The 13,106-nt window shown below is 50.8% G+C and overlaps 1 protein-coding gene across 1 annotated transcript; it reads right to left on the bottom strand.

Moving 5' to 3' along the window:
- Window positions 1-319: 319 nt before the first annotated feature.
- LOC308240557 (F-box/WD repeat-containing protein 12-like) lies at window positions 320-12,813 on the bottom strand. The gene is made up of 10 exons (XM_080653735.1): window positions 12,156-12,813; window positions 11,518-11,555; window positions 10,374-10,525; window positions 9,179-9,294; window positions 7,613-7,822; window positions 5,253-5,411; window positions 3,518-3,728; window positions 2,164-2,342; window positions 1,953-2,086; window positions 320-490 (listed from the first exon to the last, which is right to left on the bottom strand). The coding sequence occupies exons 1-10, from the start codon at window positions 12,243-12,245 to the stop codon at window positions 391-393; spliced, it is 1,389 nt and encodes a 462-aa protein (XP_080509861.1). The 5' UTR covers window positions 12,246-12,813; the 3' UTR covers window positions 320-390.
- Window positions 12,814-13,106: the final 293 nt, after the last annotated feature.

Here is a 13,106-nt window from a genome sequence, read left to right as displayed (position 1 = left end):
ATGTGCCCGCAACCAAGGTACATGCCCCTGATCGGAATCGAACCTGGGACCTGCAGAACCTTTTCAGTCTGCAGGCCAACGCTCCAAACTGGTTAGGGCATGCCTTCCCCTTTAAACCAGCCTCAACCTAAACCCACGCTTTCCCCTATAAGATGCTTCTGTGGAATTGTCTGGAATTGTATATGTGTGTGACCATTCACATTCTGCTACCTTAGTATTTTACTCTCTCCCTGATTGCACGAGCAAAGGATGTTTCTCCACCCCCTGATTCGTTATAAATTACTGCTGGGTTTTTTAATATCACTAAAAGAATCATTCTGGGTTTGCAAATAGAATTCTCTTTATTATAACGAGGAAGTTGATGCCAGGTGAACTGCATTTGTTTCCGTATCACACGTTCAAAGAATACATCACCAGGATGCTGGCTTCGCCGGTCTTGGACATCACACACACTATGCTTGTGTTGTCGCAGATCGCCATGGGGTGATAGCTGCCGAAGACAAAACAACACCCTCAAGTGGACAACAGGGAAAGGAGGTCTGTTGTTGATGATACTAAATCTGAATCTGATAAAGACATAAATATTCTCTTCAAATCAACTGCCCCTTAGATCAGAGAAATTACTTTTCGATTTGGTTTTGAGTAACTGTAGACCTGGCAAACTTATGCCGATTATTGCCCAGATGGTGGTTAGAGTGTCAGCCCACACACTAAAGGGTCATGGGTTTGATTCCCAGTCAAGGGTATGTACTGGGGTTGCAGGTTCCATCCCTGGCCTGGATCGGAGCACCTCCAAGTGGCTACCAAAGAAGACCTAATAAATTGAGAGACATATAGACATGATGTGTGTCTTTCATATTGATATTTCTTTCTCTTTTTCTTTCTCTCTCTCTCTCCCATCCCACCTCCCTCCATCCCTTACACTCTCTCTAAAAAGGAAAAAAGAAAAACAATGTAGATGAAGGCAAGCAATCTAGAAAAAATAAGTAAAATAAAGATAAAGGCAGTTCATGAAAGAAGCAACTCAAATGACTAATGAACTAATACACATAAGAACTTTACAAGTAAAGATGGGACATCAAGGCTGAGTCTTCACACAGCACTTGCAGGAACATAAACTGAGAGCCATTTTGGAAAGCCCTTCGAAATCTATTGCAAAAGCTGTGGACTCCAAGAAGAAGCAATTCTCTTTGGGGGCTTAAGTCTAGTCATATACACTGAGTGGCCAGATTATTATGATCTCTGAATGCATAATAATCTGGCCACTCAGTGTATATCCTATATAATAAAAGGTTAATATGCAAATTGTCCCCTCGACCAGGAGTTCGACCAGCAGGCTGGCCAGCCAACTACCCATATCCCCTCTCCCTGGCCAGGCTGGCCGGACCCCACCCATGCACAAATTCATGCACTGGGCCTCTAATATCTATATCTATATCTATATCTATATATCTATATCTATATCTATATCTATATCTATATCTATGTGTATGTGTATGTATGTGTGCGTGTGTGTGTGTATGTGTGTGTGTGTGTGTGTGTGTGTATATATATATACTGACTGGCCAGATTATTATGTGTTCAGAGATCATAATAATTTGGCCACTGAGTGTGTATCCCCAAAGAATCTTTTTTAAAAATATATATTTTTATTGACTTCAGAGAGGAAGGGAGAGGGAGAGAGAGATAGAAACATCCATGATGAGAGAGAATCACTGATCGGCTGCCTCCTGCACACCGCACATTGGGATCGAGCCTGCAACCTGGCCTTGTGCCCTTGACCAGAAATCAAATCCGGGACCCTTCAGTCCCCAGGCTGATGCTCTATCCACTGAGCCAACTGGTCAGGGCAAAGCATCTTTTTTTTTCAATCCTAGTAACCCTTTATTGATCTGTTTCATGTAGACATTTAAAATTGTTAGGAAGAGTTTAAGTTACAAAGCAGGGCTTACCAGCTTGGCCTCTGGTCATCCTTTCTGTGCTCCAGGTGACAGCAGCTCTGAAGGCGCGGATGCCAGTCTCCCTCGTCCCACATGTACAGGTGCAGGTAGTTATCCTTGGATGTGGTGAGGACGTGGAGAGAGTCCTGCAAAGGAGACCCAGGGTGAGTGGCCCAGCATCCACATTGGACTCTCAGTACTGGGAGGAGAAGGCCATACGTACCATCCATAAGTAGCAGATGACATCCTGGTGGTGGGCAAATTGTTGCAGCAGGAGGCCATGGATGGTGAAGAGAAACAGGTGTGACCCGCTTTCAAAGACAATTGTGGTTCCGTCACGGACTCCCATCCAAATAGGAACATCCATATTATCTGGCAGCATGAAGCTTGCAATCTGATGGGCTGTTTTCATGTAAAACATACGCACACACGACCAGCCAGATTTGGGGTCATGTAGTCAGAACCACGTCCTTACCCTGAACGAAAAATTAGACTCTCGTCCGGCCTACGTGGCTCAGGGTTGAGTGTCAGCCTATGAACCAGGAGGTCATGGTTTGATTCCCAATCAGGGCACACGCCCAGGTTGTAGGCTCCATCCCCAGTAGGGGGTGTGCAGGAGGCAGCCGATCCATGATTCTCTCTCATCATTGATGTTTCTCTCTCTCCCTCTCCCTTCCTCTCTGAAATCAATAAAAAAAATTTAAAAAGAAAAAATATACTCCCTACTTCCAGGGGACTTCAGTCCAGGGAGGAAAGTGAAGGGTTGGCCAGTGGCCCAAAAATATGTGCCACTGACTGAGGTAGATTCAATCACACGGGAAGGGAGGGCTGTGCACAATAAATGATAGTTCAGGCCTGGAGAGAAGGGGCAGTGGAATTTAGGTCCTAAAGCATGATGGGAATCAAAGCATGTTTGTCCAAGAGGGCACGGGGGGAGGATAGAGGTCAGAAGCATGGGCATTAAGAGTCAAACAGGCGCCAGCCGGCCTGGCTCAGGGATTGAGCATCAACCTATGAACCAGGAGGTCACGGTTCAATTCCCAGTCATGGCACATGCCCAGGTTGGATCGCCAGTAGGGGGCGTGCAGGAGGCAGCCGATCCATGATTCTCTCTCATCATTGCTGTTTCTATCTCTCCCTTCCTCTCTAAAATCACTAAAAATGTGGGTTGTTGTGTTTTGTTTTTTTGTTTGTTTGTTTGTTTGGTTTTAAATATATTTTTATTGATTTTATATAGAGAGGAAGGGAAAGGGATAGAGAGTTAGAAACATCGATGAGAGAGAAACATCGATCAGCTGCCTCCTGCACACCCCCTACTGGGGTTGTGCCCGCAACCAAGGTACGTGCCCTTGACCGGAATCGAACCTGGGACCTTTCAGTCCGCAAGCCGACGCTCTATCCACTGAGCCACACCGGTTTTGGCTGTTGTGTTTTTTTTTAACAGTCAGACAGGTACGGGGTAGTCTCCGGTTAAGAAAGCCCCTGCCCCTGCACAGAGACTGGCCTATTCACAGATGTCGATAGCTTAACAGGAGTGTGCGTGTGATTGGCAGGAGAGACAAGGCAGCTTAGCCTACCTGCGATGGCTGTGCTGCCCCCAAGGCTCTCGGCTGTCAGATCAAAGGTGGTGAACCCTGTCCTTCGGAAAAAGGCTCTTCGGAACATGATTGTCAGCCTGTTTGCGCACTTCAGGGCCCAGCAGGCTTGGCTGCAAAACGTAAACAGGAGAGAGACGAACAGAGGGTCCCTGTCTACGGATGGTCTCAGTAAGCACTCCGCGAAAAACACCTGTGGAGAGACCAGTGCACGTGTATTCAGGAGAAGGGGGAGGTTACAGCTTCTCAGTACAGGAGCAACACCAGGAAATCCTCCTTAAAGATCCTCCACTGGGGCCCTAGCAGGTTTGGCTCAGTGGATAGAGCATCAGCCTGCAGACTGAAGGGTCCCTGGTTTGATTCTGATCAAGGACACATACTAGGGCTGCGGGCTCGATCCCCACTAGGGGGCGTGCAGGAGGCAGCTGATCCATGATTCTCTCTCATCAGTGATGTTTCTCTCTCTCTCCCCCTCTCCCTTCCTCTCTGAAATCAATTTTTTTTTAAATCCTCCACTGTGGCCAAAGCTTTATTCTGAATCTCAGGAAGCCTTGCATAGTCACTGCTTGTCACTCACTGTCTTCCTATCCTGCCCGTCATGGTCACACACAGAGCAGAGTCCCCAAAGCTTCCCTTGAGTTCCAAAAGCATGCGGCCACACTGGACCCCGAACCCCCAATCAGGTTGCAGTTGGCCAAGTAGGATCTCCCTTCTTGGAGGACTTGCCAAGGGCTGATCCGCCTCTGCTGCTGCCTCCCCGAGTTCCTTGCCCTCTGGTGCCCATGCACATGCGCCATGTAAAAGGGCCTGCTCGCCCTGGTTGGTTTGGCTCAGTGGATAGAGCATTGGCCTGCGCACTGAAGGGTCCCGGGTTCGATTCTTGTCAAGAGCCCGTACCTCGGTTGTGGGCTCCTCCCTGGCCCGGGCCCTGGTGGGGGCTCATGCAGGAGGCAACCAATCGATGTGTTTCTCTCACATCGATATTTCTCTCTGTCTCTCCCTCTCTCTAAAAATCAATGGAAAAATATCCTCGGGTGAGGATTAAAACATAAAATAAAAACAAGGCCTGCTCACATACCACTTTCTTTCTTTTTTTTTTTTTATAAAATATATTTTATTGATTTTATACAGAGAGGAAGGGAAAGGGATAGAGAGTTAGAAACATCGATGAGAGAGAAACATCGATCAGCCGCCTCCTGCACACCCCACACTGGGGTTGTGCCCGCAACCAAGGTACGTGCCCCTGACCGGAATGGAACCTGGGACCCTTCAGTCCGCAGGCCGACGCTCTATCCACTGAGCCGAACCGGTCTTGGCACATACCACTTTCTAACAGTGACATTCAGAGGCTGGTGCACTTCTCTTTCCTCCTGGGCTGTCCAGCCAAGGCAGCTAACCGTCATGTGAGGAGAGCCAAAGCGAACCGGATCCTACTTCTTGGTCTCTCTCTCACCCTCTTCCATCTCCTTGGCTGGCCCGGGCCCCATGCGCAAATTTCCACCCACAATCATATGCCTCTGTGAATGGACGTTGTTGCCCCCAAGGACAGTGTGTCTTGGCTCCAGGAATGGATGCCGCATGTTCTGTGGCCTTGAGAGGAGGGGGTGGTCCGACCGGTCCCCGCTGAGCCCTGCCTGGTGGCCAATGCTTCCTGCCTGCAGCCTCCTAACCCTGGCCCCCTCCCTCCTGAGGCTGAGGCACACCGGGCAGCCCCTACCTTTGGCAATATGAATTGGTGGGTCCCGGAGGCAAAGATCCACTTTCTGTTGGGAGAGCAGTGCAGATGGTCCACTCGGTACTGAAGCGCATTCACGTGAGAAACGCTCTTTAACTCGGGCACCGTCAGTGTGTGGATGTCCCCTTCAGAGTCACCGATCTGAAACCAAAGCACCGCCCACCACCATGTCAATGGAAGGAGACGTGAAACCCTAGGGCAAACGGGCGGCAGCCCTGGCAGCTACGGGAGGTGCCACAATTTCTTTCTTTCTGTTTTTAAATGTATTTTTATTGATTTCAGAGAGGAAGGGAGAGTGAGAGAGAGAGAGAAACATCAATGATGAGAGAGAATCATGGATCGGCTGCCTCCTGCATGCCCTACACTGGGGATCGAGCCAGCAACCAGGCATGTGCCCTTGACCAGAATCGAACCTGGGACCCTTTAGTTCACAGGCCCATGCTCTATCCACTGAGCCAAACCGGCTAGGGCAGTGCCACCATTTCTTCAATTACAGAGTGGAGATGAACTCCTCTGACCAGCCTGCCCCACAAGGTCACTGGGGTCACAAATGTTCTAAGCCCTGAAGCACCCCAGGCTAGTGACTCATTTGCACATCAACACTCTTACTTTTTCCCTATGTCTCCCCAAACCCACGTCTCTCCCTACATGACGTTCATGTCCTCTACAATAAGACACACTTGAAAGAAGAAACTAGATATAAAATAATTCAAGAAGGTTGGTGTTTTTCTTTTAGAAGAATCACTGAGGGAATGCACCTGAGGTATAACAAAGGCCAAGATACTCTAAAGATTTCTATGGCCAATATTCACTGGTGTATTGTGACTCTCAGAGGATGTGATAATAGAGAGGCTTCAAGAAGACAGGTTGAGCCCTAGCTGGTTTGGCTCAGTGGATAGAGCATCAGCCTGAGGACTGAAAGCTCCTGGGTTCAATTCTGGTCAAAGGCATGCACTTCAGTTGCAGGTTCCCTGGCCCTGGTTGGGGTGCATGCAGGCAGCAACCAATCGATGTGTCTCTCTCACATCGATGTTTCCCTCTCACTCTCTCTAAAAATCAATGGAAACATATCCTCAGGTGAGGATTAACAACACAAACAAACAACAACAAAAAAGGCCCGACCAGTGTGGCTCAGCAGTTGAGCATCGACCTATGAACCAGGAGGTCACGGTTTGATTCCCAGTCAGGGCACATGCCCAGGTTGTGGGCTCGATCCCTAGTGTGGGGCATGCAGGAGGCAGCCAATCCATGATTCGCTCTCATCATTGACGTTTCTACCTTTCTCCCTCTCCCTTCTTCTCTGAAATCAATAAAAATATTTTTTTTAAAAAAGAAGAGGGCAGTCATACAACTTAACAAAAGGAAGATAAACAACCCAATAAAAAAATGGGCAAAGGACCTAAATAGACACTTTTCGAAAGAGGACATAAGGAAGGCCAAGAGACATATGAAAACATGCTCAAAGTCACTAATCATCCGAGAGATGCAAATCAAAACGACAACGAGGTACCATCTCACACCTGTCAGAATGGTGATCATCAACAAATCAACAAATGACAAGTGCTGGCGAGGATGCGGAGAAAAAGGAACCCTCGTGCACTGCTGGTGGGAATGCAGACTGGTGCAGCCACTGTGGAGAACAGTATGGCGTTTCCTCAAAAAACTGAAAATGGAACTCCCATTTGACCCAGTGATCCCACTTCTAGGAATACATCCCGAGAAACTAGAAACACGAATCAGAAATGATATATGCACCTCTATGTTCATAGCAGCACAATTCACCATAGCTAAGATTTGGAAACAGCCTAAGTGCCCATCAGCATATGAGTGGATTAAAAAACTGTGGTACTTCTACACAATGGAATACTAAGCTGCGGTAAAAAAGAAGGAATTACTACCATTTGCAGCAGCACGGATGGACCTGGAGAGCATTATGCTAAGTGAAATAAGCCAGTCGGAGAAAGATAAATATCACATGATCTCACTCATATGTGGGATATAATGCTCAACATAATTTGATGAACAAGAATAGATCGATCCAGAGACAAATGGTAGGGGAGAGGGTCAGAGAGCAACCAAAGGACTTGCATGCATGCATATTAGCATAACCAATGGACACAGACACTGGGGCGGTGGGGGCTTGCCCGGGCTGGGAATGGCAGGGGGGGATGGGTCAATGGGGGAAAAAGGAGACATATGTCAAACTTTAGATAATAAATAAAGAAAAAAAAAGAAGAGGGCAGGTTGAGAGGTGACCATCATGGGGCCCAATACCTGCCAAGGGAGTGGGCGCTGTGGGCACTGTGGGCACTGTGGCCCCTCCAGACGCAGGGCTCACTCACCATCAGGACAGGGCCGTCATCCGTGAGGAAGACTTCCATTGAAATGCAGCATGTGCGCATGGTGAGCGTCGCCAGAGGGTTCGCATCCCGACAGTTCCACACGTTGATGGTTTCCCGTGCATCCACGGTGAATGCAAGAGATCTCTGCGGCAGGGTCGCCAGACACTTGATGTTGGATGGCTGGACGGGGCTGGACCAGATCATAATGCCCTGGAAACGAGAGTAATGTTGTCTGTGTTCAGGGGACTCTCCACACGTGTGGGGCATGCATCCTGCCAGTGCTTATTTGGAAGCTTCCTCCAAACCAGGTGTATTTTTTTCTGGGAATAGAATTAAGAAAATTCTGCTACAGCCGAAACCGGTTTGGCTCAGTGGATAGAGCGTCGGCCTGCGGACTGAAAGGTCCCGGGTTCGATTCCAGTCAAGGGCATGTACCTTGGTTGCGGGCACATCCCCAGTGGGAGGTGTGCAGGAGGCAGCTGATCGATGTTTCTCTCTCATCGATGTTTCTAGCTCTCTATCCCTCTCCCTTCCTCTCTGTGAAATATCAATAAAATATATTTAAAAAAAAAAAAAAGAAAATTCTGCTACACATCTCAGCTCTTTGAGGGATGGTGAACATAAAAAAGGAATTATGAATCCCTAGCCAGTTTGGCTCAATGGATAGAGTGTCGGCCTGCAGACTGAAGGGTCCCAGGTTCGATTCTGGTTGAGGGCACGTACCTCGGTTGCAGGCTCCTTCCCGCCCAGGCCCTGGTCAGGGCCCTTGCATGGGACAAACAACTGATGTGTCTCTCTCACATCGATATTTTTCTCTCTCTCTCCTCTTCTCTTCCCTCCCTTCCATGCTCTCTTAAAAAAAAATCAATGGAAAAAATATCTTTGGGTGAGGATAAAAAATTTAAAAAGTGAATTCTCTACATGCTATAGACTAAATCAGGGGTCCTCAAACTTTTTAAACAGGGGGCCAGTTCACTGTCCCTCAGACTGTTGGAGGGCCGGACTATAGTTTAAAAAAAAAAAAAACAACTATGAACAAATTCCTATGCGCACTGCGGGCCCAGGACGAGTCGGCTGCTAAGCAGGACAGGCAGTGGAACCCGGCGGGCCGGATAAATGTCCTCGGCGGGCCGCATGTGGCCCGCGGGCAGTAGTTTGAGGATGCCTGGTCTAAATGAAAAGGTAGCAGGTGCCCTGACCGGTTTGGCTCAGTGGATAGAGCGTCAGCTTGTGAACTGAAGGGTCCCAGGTTCGATTCCGGTCAAGGGCATGTAGCTTGGTTGCAGACACATCCCCAGTGGGGGGTGTGCAGGAGGCAGCTGATCGATGTTTCTCTCTCATCGATGTTTCTGACTCTCTATCTCTCTACCTTCCTCTCTGTAAAAAATCAATAAAATATATTTTTTAAAAAAAGAAAAGAAAAGGTAGCAGGTTACCAGTTAGAAGACCTAATTGGAAACTGTTGCTGTTACCAATTGAGTAGCATCTTCCTCCCAGCACTTGCTTCGCCTGTGGGACAGGGTGGCCATAGGTAGGCTTTACCTGTGTGCTCAAAGCCAGACTCACCTCCTGCACATCCCAGGCATAGAGCATGCGCCTTGAAGACACCGTGCAAACGATTGACTTCTGTCCACCCATGGAGGGGTCACTTCCTGAGAAATAAGCCAAAGGCCCCAAGATTCCTGGAAGGCAACGCAGACAATACTTGGTCACCAGATGCTTGAGGAAGGATCCAATTGCATAAAGAGAATTCTGGAACAATAATTTTAAGTTTTTTGCAACCTTAATGGAGGATAGGATGGAAATTAGGCTTCAGATTCATTCAAACCGGGCCACTGGGGAGATGTTGGCTGATTTGTTTCTCCTGGTTAATCTCAGTTTCCACAGATATAAAATGGGGATAAAAATCACTCCATCAGATGCCCGGCTGGCGTGGCTCAGTGTTTGGGCATTGACCTATGAACCAGGAGATTACAGTTTAATTCCCAGTCAAGGGCACATGCCCAGGGTGGGGGCTCGATCCCCATTGTGGGGAGCAGGAAGCAGCTGATCAATGATTCTCATCATTGATGTTTTTATTTTCTCTCTCCCTCTCCCTTCCACTCTGAGATTAATTTTAAAATATTTTTTAAAAAAACGACTCCATCAGAGAACTGTTCTGAATTTTAAAAGAGGTACCAAAAATAAAGTGAGCATTTGAACTATTATTTAAATGTTTCCTTTTCCTTTAGCCCTGGCTGGTTTGGCTCAGTGGATAGAGCATTGGCCTGCAGACTGAAGGGTCCTGGGTTCAATTCTGGTCAAGGGTACATGCCCAGGTTGTGGGCTCCATCCCCAGTAGGGGACATGCAGGAGGCAGCTGACCAATGATTCCCTCATCATTGATGTTTCTATCTCTTTCTCCCTCTCCCTTCCTTTCTGAAATCAATGAAAAATAAATAAATGTTTCCTTTTCCTTTAAACTGTGTATTCTAGGAGGGCTGGGAAGCCTTTGGGAAAAGGGAGTCACGGGCTCAGTTTTATGTTGTGCAAAGATCACCCTGGCTTCTCCAAGCAGCATAGGTCACAGGGGACACGGCTGGAAGCAGGGACTAGTGCTTGTCATCACAGCAGCCCAGTCCTATTACATCTTCATTCCCTTTCTCTTCACTGAATGAGTGCGCGCGCGCACACACACACACACACACACACACACACACACACACACAACCAAACCAGTGCATTTCCTCCAACAAGTGCCCTGTGTTGCCCATGCTCGTACCAAGGCTGCCCGTGGCCTCCTTGTAGGCAAAGTCCTGCGGCTGGGCCCGCATCATGCAGCGCTCGCGCCTGGCCTGGGTGAGGAAGAGCTGCTTCCATGAGGGCACCTGCAGGCCCTCCCAGGAGATGCTCCATCTCCTCCGACACAGGTTTCTGGAAAGAGTCACCCACCAGTGCCACCTTGACCCGCTGCAGCCTCCTCTCAGGCCTCTCATCGCCCACCCACCCGCCCCCAGGCCTCCGCTCAGACCCCAGGGACACCTGTCCGCCCCCCCTCCCCTGCCTGCCCTCCATCCTTCCCTGCCTGCCCTCCATCCTCCCCCGCCTGCCCGCACCTCCATCCTCCCCTGCCTGCCCTCCATCCTCCCCTGCCTGCCCTCCATCCTCCCCTGCCCGCCCTCCATCCTCCCCCGCCCGCACCTCCATCCTCCCCCGCCTGCCCTCCATCCTCCCCCGCCTGCCCTCCACCCTCCCCTGCCTGCCCTCCACCCTCCCCTGCCTGCCCTCCATCCTCCCCTGCCCGCACCTCCATCCTCCCCTGCCCGCACCTCCATCCTCCCCCGCCTGCCCTCCATCCTCCCCTGCCTGCCCTCCACCCTCCCCTGCCTTCCCTCCACCCTCCCCTGCCTGCCCTCCACCCTCCCCTGCCCGCACCTCCATCCTCCCCTGCCCGCCCTCCATCCTCCCCTGCCCGCCCTCCATCCTCCCCTGCCCGCCCTCCATCCTCCCCTGTCCGCACCTCCATCCTCCCCTGCCCGCCCTCCATCCTCCCCTGCCCGCCCTCCATCCTCCCCTGCCCGCCCTCCACCCTCCCCTGCCTGCCCTCCACCCTCCCCTGCCTGCCCTCCATCCTCCCCTGCCTGCCCTCCATCCTCCCCTGCCCGCACCTCCATCCTCCCCTGCCCGCACCTCCATCCTCCCCTGCCTGCCCTCCATCCTCCCCTGCCTGCCCTCCACCCTCCCCTGCCTGCCCTCCACCCTCCCCTGCCTGCCCTCCATCCTCCCCCGCCCGCACCTCCATCCTCTCCTGCTTGCCCTCCATCCTCCCCCGCCCGCACCTCCATCCTCCCCTGCTTGCCCTCCATCCTCCCCCGCCCGCACCTCCATCCTCCCCTGCCCGCACCTCCACCCTCCCCTGCCCGCACCTCCACAGGTGCTCCTCATCTGCTATCTTCTTCCAGTACTTGAGAGAGAGAAGGGGGAGAGAAGCAGTCAGTTGGTACCCAAATGTTGGCCCCTCCTTCGCTATCATTTGTCCCGGGAGCAAGGCCCATGGGGGGAGGGGGAGTAATGAGCCACCATCCAGGCTCTCAAAGCTTCCCAGGCAGGGCCCATGGGACATGGTGGCAGCAGAGGCTGTCAGTACCGGGACAGGGCCCTCCTGGGAGGTTCAGAGGGAATTCCTGGGCTGGACATGGGGCTTCGAGAACCATCCGTCAGCACAAGGATTCCCGTGCATCCCGTTGTCGTTTTCATTGAACAAAATAGGAGGCTGTCAGAGTGAAGGATGCTAACCCTCCCCCCCCCCAACACTCCATGTGCCGCTCTGTTCTTTTGCTAATTGGCACTCAAAGTGGCCAAGAGACTCAACTGGCTCCCAAGGCCACGGACGGGCATGCCAGGCCTGAATGAGGTCAAGTTAAGAAATGAAGGAAGGCCTTTTGTGTGATGCTGGGGGAGCCAAGATCCCGAGGCCCGGGGAGCGAGGGGAGGGGGTCTTAGTGTGGTCATTTCAGACAGAGCCACGGAGGGGGCAGGGGGAGGGGAGATGGGGAGCACTCACCTTGCTCACCTGGCCCGCCTGCAGCAAGCTGGCAGCATCCAGGAAGGAGAAGATGTGCCGCATCGGCACTTCAGGCAACTGCATCTCCATCTCCTGGGGCCGAGCCCACGGCCAGGCTCCTTTCTCCTCTGCAGGCTGCTCTGCATTTAACGGCGTGGCCACCTGCCGCCCTGGGAGGATTCCTACCCACAGCCCATGGGGCTTGGAGAGGAACAGGCTGCAGGTGCGCCGGCCTGCAGCGGCCTGCAGCGGCCTCCACTTCCACCTTCTGATGAGCAGACGCTCTTACTTCAAGGAAGTCCAACTTACCCGTTTGTTCTTTAGTGGCCGCGACTTTCCCAGCTATGTTGGCCTACCACAAAGTCACTTTTTTGCCTGACTCGTTCTTTTTGACCTTTCCTGTTTAAAGCTGTGAATTACCTTTTCGGGATGGATTTCCAGCTGACATAGCAGCACATATTGAAAAGGTTGTTAGGGACTGAGAAGTACAGACGGGTAGTTACAAAACAGTCATTGGGATGTACAGCACAGCAGAGGGAATACAGTCAATGATATTGTAGTAACTGTATGGTGCCAGGTGGGTACTGGGAATATCAGGGGGAACACTCTGTAGGGTCCTCAAACTTTTTAAACAGGGGGCCAGTTCACTGTCCCTCAGACCGTTGGAGGGCCGGACTATAGTTTAAAAAAAAAAACTATGAACAAATTCCTATGCGCACTGCGGGCCCGGGACGAGTCGGCTGCTAAGCAGGACAGGCAGTGGCACCCGGCGGGCCGGATCAATGTCCTCGGCGGGCCGTGTGTGGCCCGCGGGCCGTAGTTTGAGGACCCCTGCAAGTATATGATTGTCTAACCACTATGTTGTATACCTGAAACCAATATAAAATAATACTGAATGTAGATTTAATTGAAAAAAATTAAAATAAATACAAGCTAGTTATTTCTTTACTG

This window comes from Plecotus auritus (assembly GCF_963455305.1).
Source record: "Plecotus auritus genome assembly, chromosome: X".
Classification (NCBI taxonomy): Eukaryota; Metazoa; Chordata; class Mammalia; order Chiroptera; family Vespertilionidae; genus Plecotus; species Plecotus auritus.
This window is presented reverse-complemented; position numbering and strand designations above follow the sequence as displayed.

What these genes read in the sequence shown, in the direction of transcription:
- LOC308240557 (XM_080653735.1), bottom strand. Translation starts at nt 12,245, where the DNA reads ATGGAGATGCAGTTGCCTGAAGTGCCGATGCGGCACATCTTCTCCTTC. An exon ending in ACCAATTCATATTGCCAAAG is followed by an intron (nt 3,729 to 5,252) that starts GTAGGGGCTGCC and finishes GTCTCTCCACAG; the next exon opens with GTGTTTTTCGCGGAGTGCTT. An exon ending in TCATCTGCTACTTATGGATG is followed by an intron (nt 2,087 to 2,163) that starts GTACGTATGGCC and finishes TCTCCTTTGCAG; the next exon opens with GACTCTCTCCACGTCCTCAC.